Below are 22751 nucleotides of genomic sequence, written 5' to 3' on the forward strand. Positions count from 1 at the left end.
GAAAGTAATAGATCAGTGTGACTTGAGCAGACGTGTAGACGTATGCGAGAACCGTATCGTCAAATGAGGGAGTTTGAAAGAGGGCGCATTATGCACATGAAAGAATGTGATGCATCCATCTGGGAAACTACTGCTCATGTGGGATGAAGTTTGTTGGCAGTGCAATGGGTGTGTACAGAATGGTTCACAGAAGGGCGTAGAAACACGATGAGATGGGTCTGGTCGCACCACCCAGACCACCCCCCGAGAAGATCAACACCTCATCCAAATGGCATTGCAGGACAGATCTGTGTCTTCCTTGGTTCTGGCGCAACAGTGTAACACATTGTACACTATCAGGAGTGACAGTCCTTGACCGTTTATTATGGTCTGGGTTACCGTGCATCGTCCAATTCTCCACCTACCTTTGACTAATGTGCATAAACATACTAGATTGCAATGGTGTATGAAACAACGTCACTGGGGACAGAAATGGCAGCAGATAGTGTTTTTGGATGAATCCAGGTTCTGTTTGTTTGAAAATGATGGCCGCATTTTAGTTCACCGTAGACAGGGGGGGGAGGCATCACATTGACTGCATTCGCATAAAACATACAGGGCCAACTCAAGGCTTTATGGTGTGGGATGCTATTGGGTACAACCACAAATCACAGTTGGTGCGTGTCCAGGGCACTGTGACCAGTTTGACCTACGTGAATGACATCCTGTGACCTGTACCATTCCCTTTCTGCACGACATCCCAGAACCCATATTTCAGCAGGACAATGCGCGACCACATGTCATTACACGAATATGTGCCTTCTTGTTGTCACAGGATGTCAGACTGTTGCCCTGGCCCGGCCGATCACCAAACTTGTCGCCAATCGAAAATGTGTGGGATATGGTGAAACAACGGGTACAGCGTTGTGACCCAGTGCCAACCACCAAAATTGAACTGTGGAACCAGTAGAATGCAGCATGGATGCTATACGCGTCGATGCCATTTGCACCTTATACGTGTCGATGCCATCACGCGTGGAACAAATTATCAGTGCCTACTAGGCAACATGACACATGCTAAACCTAGGTACTGAAATTATAATCATTTCTGCAGAACATACTAGTATGTAATGTTTCGGAGGAAGCCAAGCAATTTCATGAGGCACTGGGATTAGATGGAGAGTTTGACACTTTGTTGGGATGGCTGACAAGATGTAAGGATCATCATGGGATCTATGAACTTGCCATGCAGGAGTAGTTGCAGAATGAAATGTAGAAGCGCTTGATTCTTTTCAGACTAAATTTCAAGAATTAGGGCAAATGAAGTTAAAGATCTTCCAGTGCACTGTTATAATCAAAAAAGGAGTATGGATGGACTGAGAAATTTTCACGGACTGATTTTTTTACAAAAAAATTGTGCCTGAAGTAACACGTTATCTTGAAGAGAAGGGGATTGAATAACAAGTGGTGTTAGTCCTCTATAATACCCCCTTCACATCCAAATGAGAGCCAGCTTGGTTTCCAATGAAGGCCTCATTTTTACCAAATACTTGCTTCCTATGTGAGTTTGGCAATACAATTCGTGGACCAAGGTTTGATAGTGCCCTGTAAAAGACAATATTGAACAGGTCTCCTGAGTGAATTATTGGGAGAAGATGAGAACATGGTGGCATTCTGGAAGAAACTAACCATGTTTGATGCCATTTGTAGCATATCTAATACTTGGCAATACATCAAATCACAGATATTAGTGATATCTTGGTGCAAAATACCACCGGATGTAGAAGGGAATTACTTCTTTAGCCTTCACAGAAGAAGATTTGAGGTATTCAGACATAATCTCCAATATGAAAGGATTCAAAGACTTAGATTAGAACAATATTGAGAAGTGGTTGATCATAGACTCTTGTGAACCTGGCTGCAAACACATGACTGAAGATACTGTGGGCACGATAGCTACAAACAGTCTAGTCAGCGAAGAAGTGGAGGATGAGAAAGAGGGAGAAGATCACAATACTGATTGCACTGTGAACAACAATACTGGGTAACAATATTGTGACACGTTGCTTGAATATATGAGTCAAAAAGACTTTGATTACAATGACATTTTAATGGCAAGAAAAATACATAGCATCATGAGGAAAAATTTAAACTCATCTAGCAAGCAAACAAATACTACACAGTATTTTACAAAATAAGCTCTTTTATGCTGTGTTTTGGAACACTGTATGTAATCTTTTCTGATGCTAATAATTATTTTTTGAAATGAATTATCTGTGCTTTTCAGTTTTTTGTGCATGTTCTCCCCCTTCATTAGCCCAAATAATCAGTACACTGTACTTGAAGTTTTACACTATTTCAAGGTCTTATCCCCTAATTTTTACAATACCTTTCCCCTTTTCTTTTGCCTTTCTCCATGTTTATGCCAGAATATCAAGATACTTAAAATATATAGTTAACCTAGTAATTCCATTTTATTCTACATCAGATATCACAATAAAGAAAATTTATTACAGTACTTACTGTTATTTAGGGGCTGCCTGGCCGAGGCGGTAAAGGCGAGCTCGGTTCTCCCGAAAGGACATGGGTTCGAATCCCCATCAGGAATGTCAAGAACATATCGGATGTAAGGCTTTCCAGGAGTTTGCTCTGATATGTTCTTGACATTTTTGACGTACTCTATTGGTGAAAAATATCTAATTCCCTCCATGGGAATTTAGAATTTTTCATCCCCGTCAGGAAGTCGTAAAATTTAAGAAATGAGATTTCCACTTCTGGAGGTGCATATGGCCTTGAGGTTCACTCAGCCTACACCAAAAATGAGTACCAGGTTAATTCCTGGGGGCAAAGGTAGCCGGGCGTAGAGCTAACCATTCCACCCCATCACTTGCCGAGGTTAACAATGGTTGAAGCCTTTACCTTCCACTCCTCTTTTTTGCTTTTTTACTGTTATTTACTACTTTTGCCTGTATTCTATTGTTGGTAGATTGTAGATGTGAAGTTTAAACATATCATGTGTTAATTTCTCTTTGAATTATGAACTGAAGGGAATTTTTTGTTCTCTTGAGTACAGATGAAGGTGGCAAAACATTCCGCTTTCTGGATGGGAGAGATGGTCCACCACGGTATTCCATTCTCAACTTCCAGAGGGATGATGAAACAAACAATTACCACTGGAATATCATTGGAAATTACACCTGTAAGTTACTTTCTTTTATAAATATGTACTGTGTTTATTGTCTGGCTCCATGGCTAAATGGTTAGCGTGCTGGCCTTTGGCCGCAGGGGTCCCGGGTTTGATTCCCGGCAGGGTCGGGAATTGTAACCATAATTGGTTAATTCCCCTGGCATGGGGACTGGTTGTATGTGTCGTCTTCATCATCATTTCATTCTCATCACAGCGCACGGGTCACCTACGGGCATCAAATCAAAAGACTTGCACCTGGCGAGCCGAAGTCCTCGGACACATCCCGGCAGTAAAAGCCATACGCCATTTCATTTTCATACTGTGTTTATTACATTTGTGTTAATGAAAACTGCAACGCTATGATGGAAGGTTGAAACACATGTGAAACTTAAAGTAAAATAATGTAAAGAATGTTAGAGTGATCCTGCATACCTGGGCTGAGCATGTATCAGAGTCAACAGGTTGTTAACCTTTCTACCTTTCTCCAAGAGTCAGTGTGCCTTATTATGCTACAAGGGCACAATAATTAATGCTTAAATTAATTAATTTGAACTGGGATGAATAATCGGCCTACATAAAGTTGGATTTTCGTGATGTAACAAAGCTGCTTCTACAAGACGTAATGTCACACCAGAGTTGCAAGTGTGAAAACAGTGGACTGAAGAGAATCAGACACATCAAAAGTCTAACAGTAGATCATGTTCTGCAGTGGCACAATGTAATGACAGAGATCTTGTCTACATAATAATGATGGATTTTACAGCTTCATTACATGTGTTGGCACAATGGTGGGTCACTGTAACGGGTGTGGTATTGTCTGCGTCCACTGTCTGATGATTTCTGTTTCTTTTGTTAAATATGAAGCCATACTTTCCACTGTCAACTCAGTTAATGTAAATTTCTCTGTTTCAGAGAGGACTGATTGCAGTGGTTTCCCTTGACTCTGAACTGTTGACATTCCAGGCAATAATGCGCTCGTGATCTCGCACAGTGGCGTGCAGATTGTCAACGCATTGTGTTTTTGGATGAGTCCCACTTTATATTGGACTAAAATGATGACTGTACAAATATTAGAAAATATCATTGAGTATCATCCAATACACATTGTCCAGCGTCATACTGGCCAGGCACAAGAGGTCACCATTGCATAACGTTCGCGATCTCAGTTGCTAAGTATTGAGGGTAATCTTAGCAACTATTAGTACATCAGGGAAGTTGTCGAGGCAAAAATCATGCCCTTTCTTCAGACGATTCCTGGCACTATATACCACCAAGAAAATGTGTAAGCACCCCAGCAAACGAGGGCGAAACGCTGGCAACCAAGAATGAGTTAGCTGGAAAATTTATAATGTCCAATAACGGACCATTTATATTGGTATTACATACAGTATTGCCAAAAATATTCAAGTTTTCTTCAAAGCACAGCAAATACAGCTTCTTCCATGCCTGCCATTTCTCCAGCTATATCACCTATTCTACACGTGAAATGTTCTCCCCAGAAAGTTTTGTCAGCCAGGTGTCAGGAATGAGCAGACGGGTAGAAAATAGTGTGGAGAAAACTGATATGATAAAATTTCAGTTTATTCCCCTCAGGGCATTAATAATATTGGACAGGTAAACAATAACTGCAAAACTAAGCTATTTTAGTGTTATCACAAACCAGACATAACAGAGTATTTGAAACTTCTAGTGTTCTACTGTTCATTCATAAATATCTAACATGGGGGCTTACCATTTCATTGCTGTGGAGTGCCATACGGATTTGTGATGTCATGCAGAATTGCATGCGATTTCACGTTAGTCCAGGCATCACTTGCGCACAACACTATGTGGTAGTCAAGCTAAATACGAGGATTGGGGCAAAAGTCGTGACTCCTTTATGGTGTTGCAGTTTTCATAAATATGAGTGTACAATGTGTGTAATGATCCTTCAACTACTTTTGGTCTTACGGGATATTAGCTGTCAAGGCAAAATTAGACTGTTGGATAATTTGTCCTGAAAGGGGATCTTCATTGTAGTAATAAATCCACAGTCACAAGTTAGTCTACAGACATTAAATGCCAACTAAGTCGGTACTTACTCCTGCAACCTTGAGCATACACTAGGCGTATGGTTAAAGTACGTTTGGGTTGATGACCTAGATTCAAGGCCCCTTTAAACAACAAGCATCATCATCAAGCATTAAAGTAGGTTTGTATTGATCCTTGTCAAGTTTAGCTTTTAGATTTAGACCAGAATAGTAGCTCCTTGGGTGAATGGTCAGCAAACTGATCTTCGGATCAGAGGGCTCAGGGTTAAATTCCCAGCTGGGGCAAAGATTTTAATTGCGAATGGTTAATTCTTCTGGTTTGGAGAGTGGGTGTCAGTGTTCATCTCAGTACACTTCCGTCCATACCTCACAACGCACCACACTACTTACCAGCAATAGTGAATACATCCCTCCATGTAGGAAGGGCATCCAGCCATAAAAATGGGCCATATCCTTATCAGGTGATGACCCTAATAAATTGGGATTAAGGCTAGGAAGCAGACCTGTAAAGGAAACTAAAAATTATGGAATAGGTTATTATGGTTGTGCCCAGTCTAGTTCTCTGCCACGTTTCATAACGTAAATGATAAAATATATGCTATTTTGCTTTCTAATTCTGTCATTATATTATAATCTAATGAACATTACTATTTAATTCTAGTGAGTGAAGATGGAAGACCAAACCTCAACATTGACTATGATGTCATGAAGTACAGAATGGGAAGTAAAGATGGTTTCCCGAAATCTGCCTGCTCTCAGACCTGTGCTCCTCATGAAGTCAAAATCAGAGAGGTAAATTTTATGCCCTTTAGTATCATTTTTGTATACATTTTCTTGAAAATGTCATTTAATGAAAACTTTGAATTGCACTTACTAGTGGTGGTGTTGGTAATGATCATGCCTACCCCAGACAAATTTCTTACTCTGGGCCACTTACGATATTGATGCCTCCATGCAGGTTTTCAAGATTTGGGGTCTCTTAAACACTGAAACTTAATTCTTCTTTTCCCTGGCCGTCAGTGTGCTCCTCAGTATCATTCAGTGTTGATTCTTCTGTATCTGGACAACAGGGATGTCCTTCCTCCTTAAGAGGTTTTAGCTGTTTGCCACCATGTTGCTTTCAGATGTCCTTGGACTCTCCTTGGTTGTGCGATGAAATCAACTTTATCTTCGTCACACCGCTTGTCGTGCTCAGCCAGCGGAGTTGTCTCTCCTTGAGTTTGTCATAAATAGAGATGATTCTGAAGGAGCCTCACATGTTCTCATCACATGCTCGGTCACTTATAGTGACACCACTAACTTAATTCATCCATAATACAGTAATATATTAAGTGACACCATACGTGAAGAATTCATCCCTTATTGAGGTTAATATTATTCCGTTTAGTACATCCTTCTGAATCATATATGTTTTAAACACTTATATGGTATTACTTTAAAAACTTTGCAATAACTTTCAGTTTTCACTAAAATATCAAGAGCTTTCCTTTTTTTTTTTTACCAGTAGATGCTTCCTGTACACTACAAGAAGTTGTAGTATGCTATGTCTTCACAGAAAATTTTTGTGCCTGGATCTTCTTGTATTCATCATTTGAGAGAGATCCTTTTCTTGACAGTTGAACTGTCAGTTGAGAAGCTTGCTAAAACTCAAAATAGTCTGGATAGTTACAGAGTACAAATATATTTTTATTAGTTTGAATTTACTGAGATAGATGTACAGTAGTTAATACATTCAGAAGATGCAGTGGAAAGTGTACAATACAATAAATAAATTACATTATATAGGTCTAATTTCCCATTATGAAATAACCTAATTCAGGGACTGAACTATTGAAAATAATATTTTCCATAAAAATATCAATCTTTCATTAAAAAATGAATACAAGCATTATTTTTCATAATTTTGGTGTTCTATAGGTGCTAAATAGGATACAAGATGCTTTGTGGTACACAGCCAAGCACCTTGTAAAAATGCCAGCTGCTACATGGTACCTAGAGGAAGATCTTGGAACTGACTGAAGAAAATTATGTGAGAAAATCAGCAATCATAAAAGTGTTTATCTGAGGCCCTTCAGATCATACAATTCAAACTGAGGGGTTGCTGATTCAAATCTCTTCAGCCATTTTCCTTACAATTTCCATCCCAGAAGTTGCCTTATTAGTTTTATATGCAGTAAACCATCACCAATTCAGGCTAATAGAGGAAAGATTGGTGAAAGTGAGAACTGTAGAAATGTTTTCTAAAATAGGCCATAGCAGCATGCTAGCATAGCGAAGTCAACAGCTCAGTGGTTCATTGGCCCAGCAGGGAAAGTCATATAACAACACCTATCAGTGGTATTTTGTACCCTAGTGGCCTCATGAGAAACTCAGCGGTACAGCGTATTGCTCCGGCTGCCATCATGTTAAGAAAAATGGGACGTGTTGTATACTAACATATTAGAACCACCAAAAGGGTTTTATAAATTCACTATTGGTAACAGACCTTTGACATCTGGTGTTCGTGTTCCAGGAATCAGTATCCGAGGTGGCTGCTCCCAAACAGTTGAAAGCACTCCAGTGATGTAATTACTATACACTTAAAATAGTACCAAGGTTGGTATAATTCACTGTCATTACATGTTTGTCTAACAGGGAGAGGAGACATGTTGCTGGCGGTGTCAAGCCTGTTCACCATATCAGTTCAGAAAAGATGAATTTAGCTGCAAGGATTGTAAGCAAGGCTATAGAGCAGCTCCCAACATGAAGAAATGTGTTCCCATACCAGAGGAGTTCATCGACTTCCAGAACCCTTGGGCTATTGGAGCTATGGCTGTCGCTAGCCTAGGTAAGACAGTTTCATCAGAATCGTTTTCCTTAAGTAACAACTCTCTCTGTGGGCCATTGGTAGAGTGTTGTTCGCCAGTTTAGACAATTCAAACCTGGGAGAGGTAGTCGTGTTTTTCAAAGGCAGAAAAAAGTCCATTTGAGTCTTCATGATGTATGATGTTAGCGTGTAAAATATCTCCGATAACACAGTGATGTTTACTTAAAAAAATGAATTGGAACTTGGCAATAGGTTGTTGGGCAGTGTTCCAATTTCTCTGTCATCTGCTGGAGTAAAATGGAATGTCAAAATTGACACGCAGGCAGCCTAAATATTGTCTGTTCGAAATGCCTGCAAATTGTAGCTGAGATCATATGATTAATATTTATTCTTCTGAAACACTGTTAGGTCAGCCCTGCGGTGTAGGGGTACTGCCTCTTACATGGAGGCCCTGGATTCGATTTCTGGCCAGGTCAGAGATTTTTACCTGGATCTGAGGGCTGGTTTGAGGTCCACTCAGCCTACTTGATTAGAATTGAGGATCTATCTGATGGTGAGATAGCTGTCCCGGTCTAGAAAGCCAAGAATAACAGCTGAGAGGATTCGCCATGCTGACCACATGACACATCTGCAGGCCTTTGGGCTGAGCAGCGGTCGCTTGGTAGGCCATAGCCCTTTGGAGCTGTTATGCCTTGGGGTTTGGGTTTGGAAACACTGTTGGATAATTTAGCAGCTCTTATGATGGTGCAACCTAAGGAAATAAACAAGTTTACAACAGCCCCTCATCAAAGACAGAAAGCTACAGAAAAGGGTAGGAGTGGAGTAGCCTACTTCAAAACTCCATGGTTAATTTAACACTTGCAGGGGAGTACAGCAGATTTACAGGTCTTTGGTGGTGAGTGTGTCACTACACAGTTTTGTCTAGTCTTCTCAGAACTAAAGCTAATGGACTTTTAAAAAATAATTTCATGATTCATTTATTAAACCACACCCAGGTGACTGGAGTGGAACAATGATGATGATGATGAAGATTGATGATGATGATGATTCTTTTATTACATCAAAAGATGCTAGAAAATATATCCATTCCAAGCGAAATAACCCCACAAGGGACCAGTTTTACATCTTTCTGCCATCTCGAGTAGCTAAAGGTAACAGTCGCAGTAGGAGTAAACTTAAACTAGAACACAGCTTAGCACAAGGTGCATGGCTTAGACACTGGCAGACTGGCATTGATAAGAGAAGCGCTGTTTTGTATTCAATCCATTAAACTCTGTGCAACGACCAGGGTTTGGGTAATATGATATGGTCTTTCTGCTGATGTGCATTAACAGTGTTCTGTTCGAGTACCAGCACAGGCTCTAAGCGTATCTATATTCTCACTCTCGGTCGCATCACAGGCAAATAATAGCACAGTTCCATTCCACGAGTACATTTTGTTCTTGCTTGTAGACATAATTGAAAGTAAGGGTTTTCTGTTTTTTTAATATTCATATTCTTCATGTGCTCAAACCTTCACATTTAACTCCTCTCAGACTTATGTTTTGCACAGTACCACTGACACCATGATATTTAAAATGGTGTCACTATTCCATCAGTGTCAACTCTAGCACTAGTGCCAAAGCACAGTGCTGATGCATTCTTAACACAACTAGTGTTGTCAGAGGGAGCAATGGGAAGGAGAGACAAGGATGAACATGGAAGAAAAAAGAGAGAGAGAGAGAGCACAATATCCGCATCTTGATACTTTGCCCTCTTCACATTGTGAGAGGCTCTGCGATTAACTGCAGATCTTCTATCATCTACGTTCATTTCCTTTCAGCCCTAGACAAATTTCTACTTCTCAGCTTTATCTGGTGTGGGTGATCATTGACATCCATTGATGGGGCATACTTGATAAATCTTCAGTTTTCATATGGGAAGAAAGCTGAATAAACGCAGAGAAAATGAAAAGACAAAAGAGATGAAAGTTCGTTACAAACAGTAAAAGATTAAGATAAAGGACAAACTCAGAAGTTGGACTACAACTACTACTACTACTACTACTACTACTACTCTTGTTTAACACACTCCTAATGGTTATATTTGCTAATGTACTCAAGAATACAAGTAGAAAATAATGCTATTGGTTTTACGTCTCACTATTTTTATGGATTTTGGAGATGCCAGAATTTTGTCTTGCAGGAGTTCTTTAATGTGCCAGTAAATCTACTGATGCAAGTCTGACGTATGTGTGCACCTTCAAATACTACTGGACTGAGCCAGGATCAAACTTACCAACTTGAGCTCAGAAGGCCAGTGCTCTACCACCTGAGCTACTCAGGCTGGTGGATACAATTAGTGTTGGCTGTAAGACTGTGTGTATGACAGTGAAGAAATATGAAGATCAATTGTAACAGAATATCACTATCACACTTGATTATTTTTGAGTGAAAATTTCTCTGAAATGTTATTTATTGCTCTGACTGTACATCTATTCTTCGTGCAGCTAATGATGATGATGATGATAATAATAATAATAATAATAATAATAATAATCCTATGAACTTATGAAAACTTGGGGCCCCTCTAAAGAATAAAGATATTTGGATGAAGAGAAAAATGAAGACCTCTACTGCAACATAAAGAAAATTACAAACACAATTAAAAGACTTAAGACTACAGTTCTGTGGTCTCCCTCACATAATGAACAACGGCAGGCTAATTAAGAAGGGTTTTGATTACATCTCCAAAATGAAACGCACCACTGGTTGACTGAAGAGATACAATGGGATCTACAAAACCTGAGGATCACAGATGAAATCATAACTAACAGGGTGGACTTCCAGCGACAGATCACTTCTGCATATTTTTCGCTTTTGCAAATCGGACATCACCCTCGGAGCATGTTATCGGAAGAACAGAGGCTTGCAATCAGCGAATGCATGAAAACGTTCTGGAAAGAAAGGGAAAATAAAAATACTGTGCCATAGTCTTTAATTCTAAGCAGTCTATAATTGACCAAATTTTTAATAAAAAATAATCCTATGACCTCAGCTGCCATCTGCAGGCATTTATGCTGCCTGAATCTCAATTTCAATGTTCCATTTCACTCTCCTTGATGAAAGAGAAACTGGGACTCCACTGTCCAAGAGAACTAGCACTAGAAATCTTTAACATGTCGATAACATACAAAATTGAACACCAAATTAACTTTTTTGCCCTTCCAAAATCTATTGCTCTAACTGTACAGCTATTCTTGTTTCAGCTAATAATAATAATAATACACTCTTGGAATCCAGAGACTGACAAACTACCCCTGATCCACAAAGGGTGGTAATCGTGATGATGATGATGATGATGATGATGATGATGATGATGATGATGATGATGATGATGATGATCTTAAAAATAAAGTTTTTCTTTCCTTACTTCTTGAGGTACCAGTACTTCATTTATTACAACATATCTCTGTTCACTCACTTTCTATCCAGTTGGACTTAAGGTGTTCAGCAATTTATTACCATTGTTCTTGTATTTCAGGTATCTTACTGACTGTGTTTGTGGCTCTCATCTTCTGGACATATAATGATACTCCGGTGATCAAAGCATCAGGCCGTGAGTTAAGTTACCTTCTTCTGCTGGGGATCCTCGCATCATTTTGTGTTACGTTTGTTATTGTTGCTCGTCCAACCAACTTCACCTGTGGTCTGACTCGTTTCTTTCTGGGATTCTGTTACACATTGTGTTATGCTGCCATTGTTACCAAGACCAACCGAATTGCAAGAATTTTCAACAACAAGGGCTGCTCACCACATAAAACAAAGTAAGTGTTGTTCTTTTTTGTATCACTTGTTTCTTATACGCTAGAGTGCCAGATATATGGTTCATCAACTATATTTCTGGAAAAAAAGAGTTAAAAATAATAATGGCATTGTAGTAGCCAGTCAGTGAAATAATAGTTTTGTTTAATTAGCAATTAACAAATGTTGGAACATGTTTCGTCCTTCTTAGTGGACATCGCCAGCCGAAATAGTTGTAAGATAAGTAACATAGACAAAGACAAATATGATTCAGGTTACCGAATACGTCAAATTAAAATGCATGATAAAATTTGGAGTTGTTGTTGTTTGACTCATCAGTCCATAGACTGGTTTGATGCAGCTCTCCATGCCACTCTATCCTGCGCTAACCTTTTCATTTCTACGTAACTATTGCATCCTACATCTGCTCTAATCTGCTTGTCATATTCATACCTTGGTCTACCCCTACCGTTCTTACCACCTACACTTCCTTCAAAAACCAACTGAACAAGTCCTGGGTGTCTCAAGATGTGTCCTATCATTCTATCTCTTCTTCTCGTCAAATTTAGCCAAATCGATCTCCTCTCACCAATTCGATTCAGTATCTCTTCATTCGTGATTCGATCTATCCATCTCACCTTCAGCATTCTTCTGTAACACCACATTTCAAAAGCTTCTATTCTCTTTCTTTGTGAGCTAGTTATTGTCCATGTTTCACTTCCATACAATGCCACGCTCCACACGAAAGTCTTCAAAAACATATTTCTAATTCCAATATCAATGTTTGAAGTGAGCAAATTTCTTTTCTTAAGAAAGCTCTTCCTTGCTTGTGCTAGTCTGCATTTTATGTCCTCCTTACTTCTGCCATCGTTAGTTATTTTACTACCCAAGTAACAATATTCATCTACTTCCTTTAAGGCTTCATTTCCTAATCTAATATTTCCTACATCACCTGCCTTCGTTCGACTGCACTCCATTACTTTTGTTTTGGACTTATTTATTTTCATCTTGTACTCCTTACCCAAGACTTCATCCATACCATTCAGCAACTTCTCGAGATCTTCTGCAGTCTCAGATAAAATAACAATATCATCGGCAAATCTCAAGGTTTTGATTTCCTCTCCTTGGACTGTGATTCCATTTCCAAATTTCTCTTTGATTTCCTTTACTGCCTGTTCTATGTAAACATTGAAAAGGAGAGGGGACAAAATGCAGCCTTGCCTCACTCCTTTCTGGATTGCTGCTTCTTTTTCAAAGCCCTCGATTCTTATCACTGCAGACTGATTTTTATACAGATTGTAGATAATTCTTCGTTCTTGGTATCTGATCCCTATCATCTTCAGAATCATAAATAGCTTGGTCCAATCAACATTATCGAATGCCTTTTCTAGATCTACGAATGCCATGTACGTGGGCTTGTCCTTCTTGATTCGATCCTCTAAGATCAGACGTAAAGTCAGTATTGCTTCACGTGTGCCTACATTTCTTCTGAAGCCAAATTGATCTTCTCCCAACTCAGCTTCTACTTGTTTTTCCATTCTTCTGTAAATAATACGTGTTAAAATTTTGCAGGCATGAGATACTAAACTAATGGTGCGGTAGTTTTCACACCTGTCAGCACCGGCTTTCTTGGGAATAGGTATAACAACATTCTTCCGAAAATCGGATGGGACTTCTCCTGTCTCATACATCTTGCACACTAAATGAAATAACCTTGCCATGCTGGTTTCTCCTAAGGCAGTCAGTAATTCAGAGGGAATGTCATCAATTCCAGGTGCCTTGTTCCTATTGAGGTCACTCACAGCTCTGTCAAACTCTGACCTCAAAATTGGGTCTCCCATTTCATCAGCATCAACAGCCTCTTCATGTTCCAGAACCAAATTATTTACATCTTTACCTTGATACAACTGTTGGATATGCTCCTGCCATCTTTCTGCTTTGTCTTCTTTCCCTAGAAGTGGCTTTCCATCTGAGCTCTTAATATTCATACACCTAGATTTCCTTTCTCCAAAGGTTTAGTTGATTTTCCTGTATGCAGCATCTACCTTACCCAGGACCATACAGCCTTCGACATCCTTGCACTTCTCCTTCAGCCATTCTTCCTTAGCTACCTTGCACTTTCTATCCACTTGATTCTTTAATCGCCTGTATTCTTTTCTGCCCTGTTCATTTCTAGCATTCTTGTAGTTTCGTCGTTCATCAATCAGGTCTAGTATCTCCTGAGTTATCCACTGATTCTTAGTTGATCTTTTCTTCCTTCCTAACATTTCTTCAGCAGCCCTACTGACTTCATTCTTCATGACTCTCCACTCTTCCTCTATAGTGTTTCCTTCAGCCTTTTCATTTAGTCCTTGTGCAACATGTTCCTTGAAACAATCCATCACACTCTTTTCTTTCAACTTGTCTAGATCCCATCTTTTTGCATTCTTTCCTTTCTTCAATTTCTTCAACTTCAGATGGCATTTCATGACCAACAAGTTATGGTCAGAGTCCACGTCTGCTCCTGGGAAAGTTTTGCAATCCAACACCTGGTTTCTGAATCTCTGCCTAATCATAATGAAGTCTATTTGATACCTTCCGGTGTCTCCAGGTCTCGTCCACGTATACAGCCGTTGTTTGTGGTGTTTGAACCAAGTATTGGCAAGGACTAAGTTATGATCAGTGCAGAATTCAACCAGCCGACTTCCTCTTTCGTTCCTTTGTCCCAATCCAAATTCTCCTACTGTATTACCTTCTCTTCCTTGGCCTACCACTGCATTCCAGTCTCCCATCACAATTAGATTCTCGTCACCTTTTACATATTGTATTAAATCCTCTATCTCCTCATATATTCTTTCGATTTCTTCATCATCCGCTGAACTAGTAGGCATATAGACCTGTACTATTGTGGTGGGCATTGGTTTGGTGTCTATCTTGACGACAATAATTCTTTCACTATGCTGGTCGTAGTAGCTTACCCGCTGCCCTATTTTCTTATTCATTATTAAACCAACTCCTGCATTTCCCCTGTTTGATTTTGTGTTGATAATTCGGTTTCTTCCTGCCAACGTACTTCACTTATACCAACTACATCTAACTTTAGCCTATCCATCTCCCTTTTCAGGTTCTCTAACCTACCACAACGATTCAAACTTCTAACATTCCACGCTCCGACTCGCAGAATGTCAGTATCCATCTTCCTGATGATCGCCCCCTCTCGTGTAGTCCCCACCCGGAGATCCGAATGGGGGACTAGTTTACCTCCGGAATATTTTACCCGGGAGGAAGCCATCATCAGTATATCATTCATACAGAGAGAGCTGCATGTCCTCGGGAGTTAGTTACGGCTGTAGTTTCCCGTTGCTTTCAGCCGTGTAGCAGTATCAACACAGCTAAGCCATGTTGAGTATTATTACAAGCCCGTATCAGTCAATCATCTAGACTGCCGCCCTTGCAACTCTCGAAAGGCTGCTACCCCCCTTTCGATGAACCATTCGTTAGTCTGGTCTCTCAACAGATACCCATCCGATATGGTTGCACCTGCGGCTCGGCTATCTGCATCATTGGGACACGCAAGCCTCCCCACCGCGGCAAGGTCACATGGTTCGCAGAGGAGGAAAATTTGGAGAATATTCTTAAAATGCTGGAGCACAATTGTTTTTCAGTTCTGTTAAAATGAAGATAAAATTGTTTAATGCACGTAATAGTTCCAGTAGAATACAATGATAGAGCTTTTCTAATTAGAAATGCTTGAAAAATCTTTGGAATGAGTTCTGTCACTGAGCCTGCACTCCTCACGTTGTACAGGCTTCGCTCAACAGATCACAAAGGTCGATACATGTTACAGATGAAGAATTATCGCTGACTGGCGTCTTATCTTTGAGATTATAGTCACCGTCCAAACAGGGAAGTGAGTGTCGTGAGAAATGGAGTGAAAAGACTCTGTGATACTGTCATCTTTCAACTTTTTCGGATATATATACAGTGGAACCTTGATATCTCTAATCGCCTCAGGAGCTAAATTTTATTTCGAGTTATCGAAATTTTGAGATACACTATAGAGAACACCATGTTTGAGCATGTATAGCACATAATTGAATCATATGTATCTACGGGCTTATACTGAATACATTATTTTTAACAGTATTTAAAAATATACAAACAATATTTTACGGCATCACTTTAATTGTAACCCTTATAGTAGTAACTTTTTAGAAGACAGGATACAGTACATACAGTAGTGAAACAAGAAACATACCTCGGTTAACACCTTTGGAAAAAATCTGATAGTCTCTTCTATTTGTTACTGTTAACCTTTCCTCCCTTCTCGTTAAAACTTCTCGTCAGTACCACGCAGCTTGTAAATGGAGCTTGTCATGCGCGACTTTGGGGGTTGCTTTCGTACGAGACCGGTAATTTATTCACACCCTAGAAACTGCGAGGCTTCGCCGCTTTTCCGATCATTCAAAGTTTTAGTCTTTTGGTTCCCGTCATATTAGCTCTCGGCATCACTGTAAACTTTTCTTTATTTGTTAACTGTTTCTCACAAACCTCAAATGCTGTATTGCACAGTGTATCTTGCACAAAATTCGAGATAAATGTTTGCTTCGAGAAATCGAGAAATTTGTGTAACTGAATTTCAAGTAATAGAGAATGAAGTACATGTGAATAATAGGACAAACGGCCGGGAAATTTAAATTACTTCGAGATACTGAAAATTCAAGTAATGGAGCTTCGAGATGTTGAGGTTTGACTGTACTCTGTTGGATAGGTGGTTAGGAAAAAATAAGTAGTCATAATACCTGCTGTAGTTCAGTGAACACCTAAAAGTGGGGTATTTTTATAGGCTCTCAAAATATTTCAAAAATTATAACTCATGAGCTTCATTCCATATTTCAACAGCTCTGTTTCATAAATTGTATATTAACACAAATAAGCCAGGAAATATTTGCAGACCAATTTGTACCATAAATGTAGGACAAGGAGTTCATTAACAGTTGTCGTTGCCGGGACAAAACCTCCTATGTAAAATATTTTAGCTTAGAACTTCGTCCGGTAAGGTTCTGTCATCTAAGGTGCAAGGCATTCTCGCACTTCATAACGTATGTGCTGCGGGTCAGTATATCTCCAAAAATATTATCACATAGGAGGTTTTGTCCCGGCAACGACGAGATACTTTTGTTAGGTAAGTTGCTGTAAGGATATTTTGAAATGTAATCTGAAAGAATGTCAAATTGCAACTGTCAAGTGGGAAACTATAGCCAATGATAAATCAAAATGTTGCCAAATCGTATATGATGGAGTTTTAAAAAAATGTTGAACAAGACAGAAGGTTAGAATCTGAGAGATGAAATAGCATGAAAGAACGAGGAAGAACGACACTCTGCTGCTATAACTAGTATGAGCTATCTCTGTAATATAGTCTGTGGATCTAGAATTAGACTGGCCAGCCACTTGAGAAGACACAGTTGATGTTCCAAAAGACATAATTATTTATATTTGTAGTGATGAGAGTGAACATTCCTACATGTTTTTCTTCTCATTTTGACAGTCATAATTAAGGCTTGGATGTTAAAAACCTAAAAATTGTCCAAATATATCCTTAAAAATGACAAAATATGAGTCAAAAATAAATTAAATAAATAAATATGGGCCAAAAATTGGCTGAATAGGGACATTTTAAAATTGAAGGTCTGAACAACCAATTGTAAAGTAAAATACATGGAAAAAGGAGTTCTTATGACAAGGGAAAGAAGTGAACTGGTGAAGGAAAACAGGACAAGAGCTTCTGCAGTATAGACATTTTGAAATTATCTATTTTTAATATGTTTGTGCAAGTTGATAATATACTGTCACAAAAATTTTCCTCTGAACATAGTCTATACGGTGATATATTTTACAAGCGTTTGGACAGTTCACATGGTACCGCAATTAATTCACAAGAATTAGGGTGCTGTGAAGACCATGCCTTAAACTTGTTATACATTATATGAAGTGTTGATTTTATTTTGTATCAAGACAGATTAAAAAGGAACTGAAATCTTTTGAGACCACAAAGTCTCCCTGAAAGTTGTCTGTATTATCTGACAACTGACTTCTAGTATGGTGACCAAAAGCAACACATTGTGCTTGCAGTAATAGTCTTTTCTTTTTTGTGTATTGACTTAAAGCTCGTGCTCAGTTAGTGGAGGAAGAGCTGCCTAGTAATGAAATTAGAGAGAGATAACATTTTCTCATCATTTGTTTCAATAAATCAGTGGATATAAATGGTGAAAGGAGATCCAGACTGGAATATTAATTTCATCAGTCTTGTATTTATTGTCATCTAGGTCATTCTGCAAAATGATTGAAAGCCTTCATGAGACTTGTTCAACTCTTAACACCACATTTTCATGCATTAGCTTACTGATAAGGATGTGTCCAAAACTACCCCTTACCATACTATTTTTTTAATGAATGTTATTTAAAGAATTATTTAAAGAATTATTTGGAAAGGTAGAGGTCCTTAGGAAGAGAGCACTAAAAATAATTTTCAAACTGCCCATTCTGACACTAACTAAAGATCTGTATAAACATTGTAATATATTATCACTTCCAAACCTCCGCATAAAGGCTTCTATAATTATGATCTATAAAATTGAAAACAAATTGGTCCGCTCAAACACATCAGTAATTACTAATTCACAGGTTCATAATTATGAAACAAGAATTATTCATAATATTCACTACAATCAGATTCATTCCACTAGTTATGGTCAAAATTCTCTTTGGCATTTTTCTATAACTATGTATAACTCGCTTCCAAAAAGTATAAAAATGTTACCAACTTTATCTATCTTCAAGAGTAATGTAAGTAAATTCTTGAAGTAGTATGGTAATTATGGTTAGGAAGCTTTGTCCTATCTTATCTATTACATCATGTTAAATTATATACTTACTGTATTTTATTTTATAATTACATTGTGAATATAGCTGCCATTGTAATTTATTTGTATTGCACCAAGAAGAGCCTTGGCTCAGGTGCCTATATTAAAATGAAATAAATAAATAAAAAATTAAAAAAAAAATTTACTGGCTGCAGAATATCTTCCTCCTCTAAGGAAAGCATGTTGCTAGTTACTGACTACACACTTTAGTGAACATTAAGTCATATACAAGCAACATCGTTGTTGTGCACTGTCACATTGCAGCTAGATCATTTGCCGTGTCTAAGAGTGACTCCACTTAAAGGCATGGTAACTGATAGGGATGATGTTTTTTTGATCAGCAAGTTTTATATAAATCCTACTTTAACTCACCATAAGAAGATGTACAATATTAGAAGGATCCACCTTTCAATACTTCGTTGTAAGTTGAACTAAAAAGAAGTCACAACTTGTTTATTGGGATCGGTTTCGACATATTACAAGTGTCATCATCAGCCAAATAGTAAAGATCTTTATATCTTGCCCTACTTTACTATTTGGTTGCAGATCTTTATATCTTGCCCTACTTTACTATTTGGCTGATGATGACACTTGTAATGTGTCGAAACCAGTCCCAATAAACAAGTTGTGACTTCTTTTTAATTCAACTTACAACGAAGTATTGAAAGGTGGATCCTTCTAATATTGTACATCTTCTTATTTCTCTATTCAATACGGAACGATCATGAAGTTTTTAACTTTAAATGTTAACTCACCATGTCATATGGGTATAATATGGTTTGACTGTGAATTTGAATTGTATTGATGTCTTTTGAAAGAAATTTCAAATTAGACATTCAGTGATACTTTTCTTACAGATACACAAGTCCAGTATCTCAGTTAGTGATAACAGCACTACTGACTTCCATTGAGGTGATCATCAACATGTCGTGGTTGATCTACGTGCCACCGACAGTGACTCACACTTTCCCTACTCAGGATTCTCGACTCCTGATTTGTGATGGGCTAGAAGACCATTCGTACATGGTCAGCCTTGTCTACCCTTTTATACTCATAGGTAGGTAAAAGAACTTAATAAATTTATAGGAATATTTCAGGCATATGTTATTGGGCAGATTCAGCACTGACCTGCCTAAGAGCTTTGCTTTCATATTATCATCGCATGGTGGTGTAGTGATTTTGCACTCATGTCACAAATGAGATGTGTTAAAAGCAATGTCTGTGGTCTCGCTTTCTTATTCTTGGAACATGAGGGCAGGTTGCATGCATACAGCACACAGAATGCAGTGAGAGCTGTGTTCCCCATGACAAGTTGCATTTTTAACACACAAGCGAGCCTCTGAATTGGGAGGATGTCAGTGAAGTTTACTCAGCTTCTTTTTTTTTTTTTTTTTTTTTTTTTAACTTTGATATAGTAAAATTATTCTTCTTTCTTTATATTCACGCTCTAGGGCAATGGTTCCCAAAGTGTGTGCTGCAGCTCCCAGGGGCGCTGCCAAACTTTGGCAAGGGTGCCACGCTAAGGATATCCTTGCGTACTTACTCAGTGATTAAAAATAATAAAACGACCATGTCCGTGTGGGCATTTTTTTTTACTATGGACTACACAAGTCTTTCTATGGGATAGTGTTAATTCTGCTGTATTTTTTTTACCTCTTATAATTCCTATCAGGAAGCCCAGTATATTAATATTAATGAATATAACCTAAGCTATTCCACACTCAGTGCTTTGATTCTGTTTGCAACATCTTATATTTGTTAACTCACAATTACAGAGTTTTTGATGTTTCCACCTAATCAATACTATATATGTTGTAAAATTTATTTATTTATTTACATCTAAATTTCAATCCTAGTTTTGATCCATGGATTATCCTCAGTTGCTTACACTAAAAATTAAAACAGAACATCACAATCATTAGAAACCACTTTCACCGGGCGAGTTGGCCGTGCGCGTAGAGGCGCGCGGCTGTGAGCTTGCATCCGGGAGATAGTAGGTTCGAATCCCACTATCGGCAGCCCTGAAAATGGTTTTCCGTGGTTTCCCATTTTCACACCAGGCAAATGCTGGGGCTGTACCTTAATTAAGGCCACGGCCGCTTCCTTCCAACTCCTAGGCCTTTCCTATCCCATCGTCGCCATAAGACACGCCCATAACAAAAAAAAAAAGAAACCACTTTCTTCGAGTTTGCCATATATTACAGTCTTAAAATCTAATAACCATCCATGTTTCATTTCACAAGCATATCGCTGTTAGTTGAATTAAAACACTCTTCTCAAACTTTTTGAAATTCACTGTATTAATATCTAGTACCTAGTTTGTTTGGTTTGTTACACTAACAATAAAGAGTACATTCACAATCATTAGAAATCATTTTCTTTGAATTATTGTTAGATATTACTGTCTTGAAATCTAATAAAATATCTGTTAATTTCACTGACATATCTCTGTTTGTTGAATGGGGAACCATAAGTCCATCGGGATTATGTAATTTTGTTGCCTCAAAACACTCTTCTCGGATTTTTATAAATTTACTATCCTGAAATCTAGTAGCCAATTGTTTAATTTAATCCTATTGTGCTATGTTAAATTCTCAGTACTGTAAAATAGGGCTTCATGAAGTTAATTACACTAGTCTATATATATCTCTTATTTTGGCCGCACGAACTTACAGTGAAACACATTGTTTCCTCCAATTTTTAACAAATGACAGAAGAATGCACCAGAAACGAGGCCACTGGGAATTGGCCCATGAGGACACGAGGGAACATCACAAAACACACGTACTCTCCAAGGAAGTGTTTCACACAACTAAGGCTATATTCATTACACAGTTGACCACCTGTTTGAAGATGTTCCCTCCTGGCCTTGCTTTCAAGAGCACAACAACTAGCTGAAAAACCACTTTGCAACACTACTTGAATGTAAAGTTTTCCTGCACATATTTTATGTTTTTCATTAGACTAGTATAATTAAATTACATTAGATATATACTTAAGGGCTGCCTGGCCGAGGCGGTAAAGGCGTGCTAGGTTCGCCCGAAAGGACGTGGGTTCAAATCCCCGTCAGGAAGTCGTAAAATTTAAGAAACGAGATTTCCACTTCCGGAGGTGCATGTGGCCCTGAGGTTCACTCAGCCTACACCAAAAATGAGTACCAGGTTAATTCCTGGGGGCAAAGACGGCCAGGCATAGAGCTAACCACTCTACCCCATCATGTGCTGCGGTTAACAATGGTGGAAGCCTTTACCTTCCACTCCTCCAAGGGCCTTCATGGCCTGTACAGAGGTGACTTTGTCTTTTGACTTTGTCTTTGTAGATATGTACTTCCTGATTAATATCATTTTGGTTGGCTGACACCATCAAACGAGGGCTGTTGTTGTTTTTTTTCCAAGTTCCGATAGGCCATAAATAACAGCCATATTGAGATAACACGATGATTTTATTACCAAAAGATTTGTACATTCTTACTTATTTTTCTGCATAGTCACCATGAAGGTCCTTATAGCGTCTTGAAGCTCTTCGTTGGTAGTGAAGCGTTGTTCACCTAACCACGCCTTCATTTATCGAAAGAGGTGATAGTCACTGGGTGCTAGGTCAGAACTGTAAGGTGGGTGGTCAAAGACTTCCCACTTGAACTTTTGGAGAAGTTCTTTTGTCACATTGGCACTATGCGGTTGTGCATTGTCATGGATCAGAACCATGCCAGATGAGAGCATGCCTCTTCGTTTGTTTTGTATCGCTCTCGGGAGATGACATAGGGTCTCGCAGTAGGCTTCCTCATCTGGCATAGACTGGCAGCAGACTTCTTTGCAGAGGGTATGGGAACGCTGGTCTCTCCTTATTATCATTGCTATCTCAATACGTCTATTATTTATGGCCTATCAGAACCTGAAAAAAAAACCAGCCCTCCTATGATACAAAACTCAGATATGTACTATGTTTTGCTGTTGTGTAATAATGTATTAACATTCAGGAAAAAGACCCAGTTCACTGCCAGTGTCCATGTGAAAGTATGGTAGTGTTGACAGTGTTAAAAGAAGTAATTGAATGGTCAAAAAG

General features: G+C 38.7%; 1 protein-coding gene across 1 annotated transcript in view; it reads left to right on the forward strand.

The window, feature by feature from the left end:
• The window catches only part of LOC136875862 (metabotropic glutamate receptor 3), a 67529-nt gene that overhangs the window by 26362 nt on the left and 18416 nt on the right, over positions 1–22751 (forward strand). The window contains exons 10-14 of the mRNA XM_068228227.1: positions 3053–3178; positions 5858–5988; positions 7831–8023; positions 11525–11807; positions 19547–19746. Of these exons, the coding sequence (XP_068084328.1) occupies positions 3053–3178; positions 5858–5988; positions 7831–8023; positions 11525–11807; positions 19547–19746 (933 nt within the window). The remainder of the gene's footprint in view (positions 1–3052; positions 3179–5857; positions 5989–7830; positions 8024–11524; positions 11808–19546; positions 19747–22751) is intronic.

The sequence above is a fragment of the Anabrus simplex genome, chromosome 6, assembly GCF_040414725.1.
Source record: "Anabrus simplex isolate iqAnaSimp1 chromosome 6, ASM4041472v1, whole genome shotgun sequence".
Classification (NCBI taxonomy): Eukaryota; Metazoa; Arthropoda; class Insecta; order Orthoptera; family Tettigoniidae; genus Anabrus; species Anabrus simplex.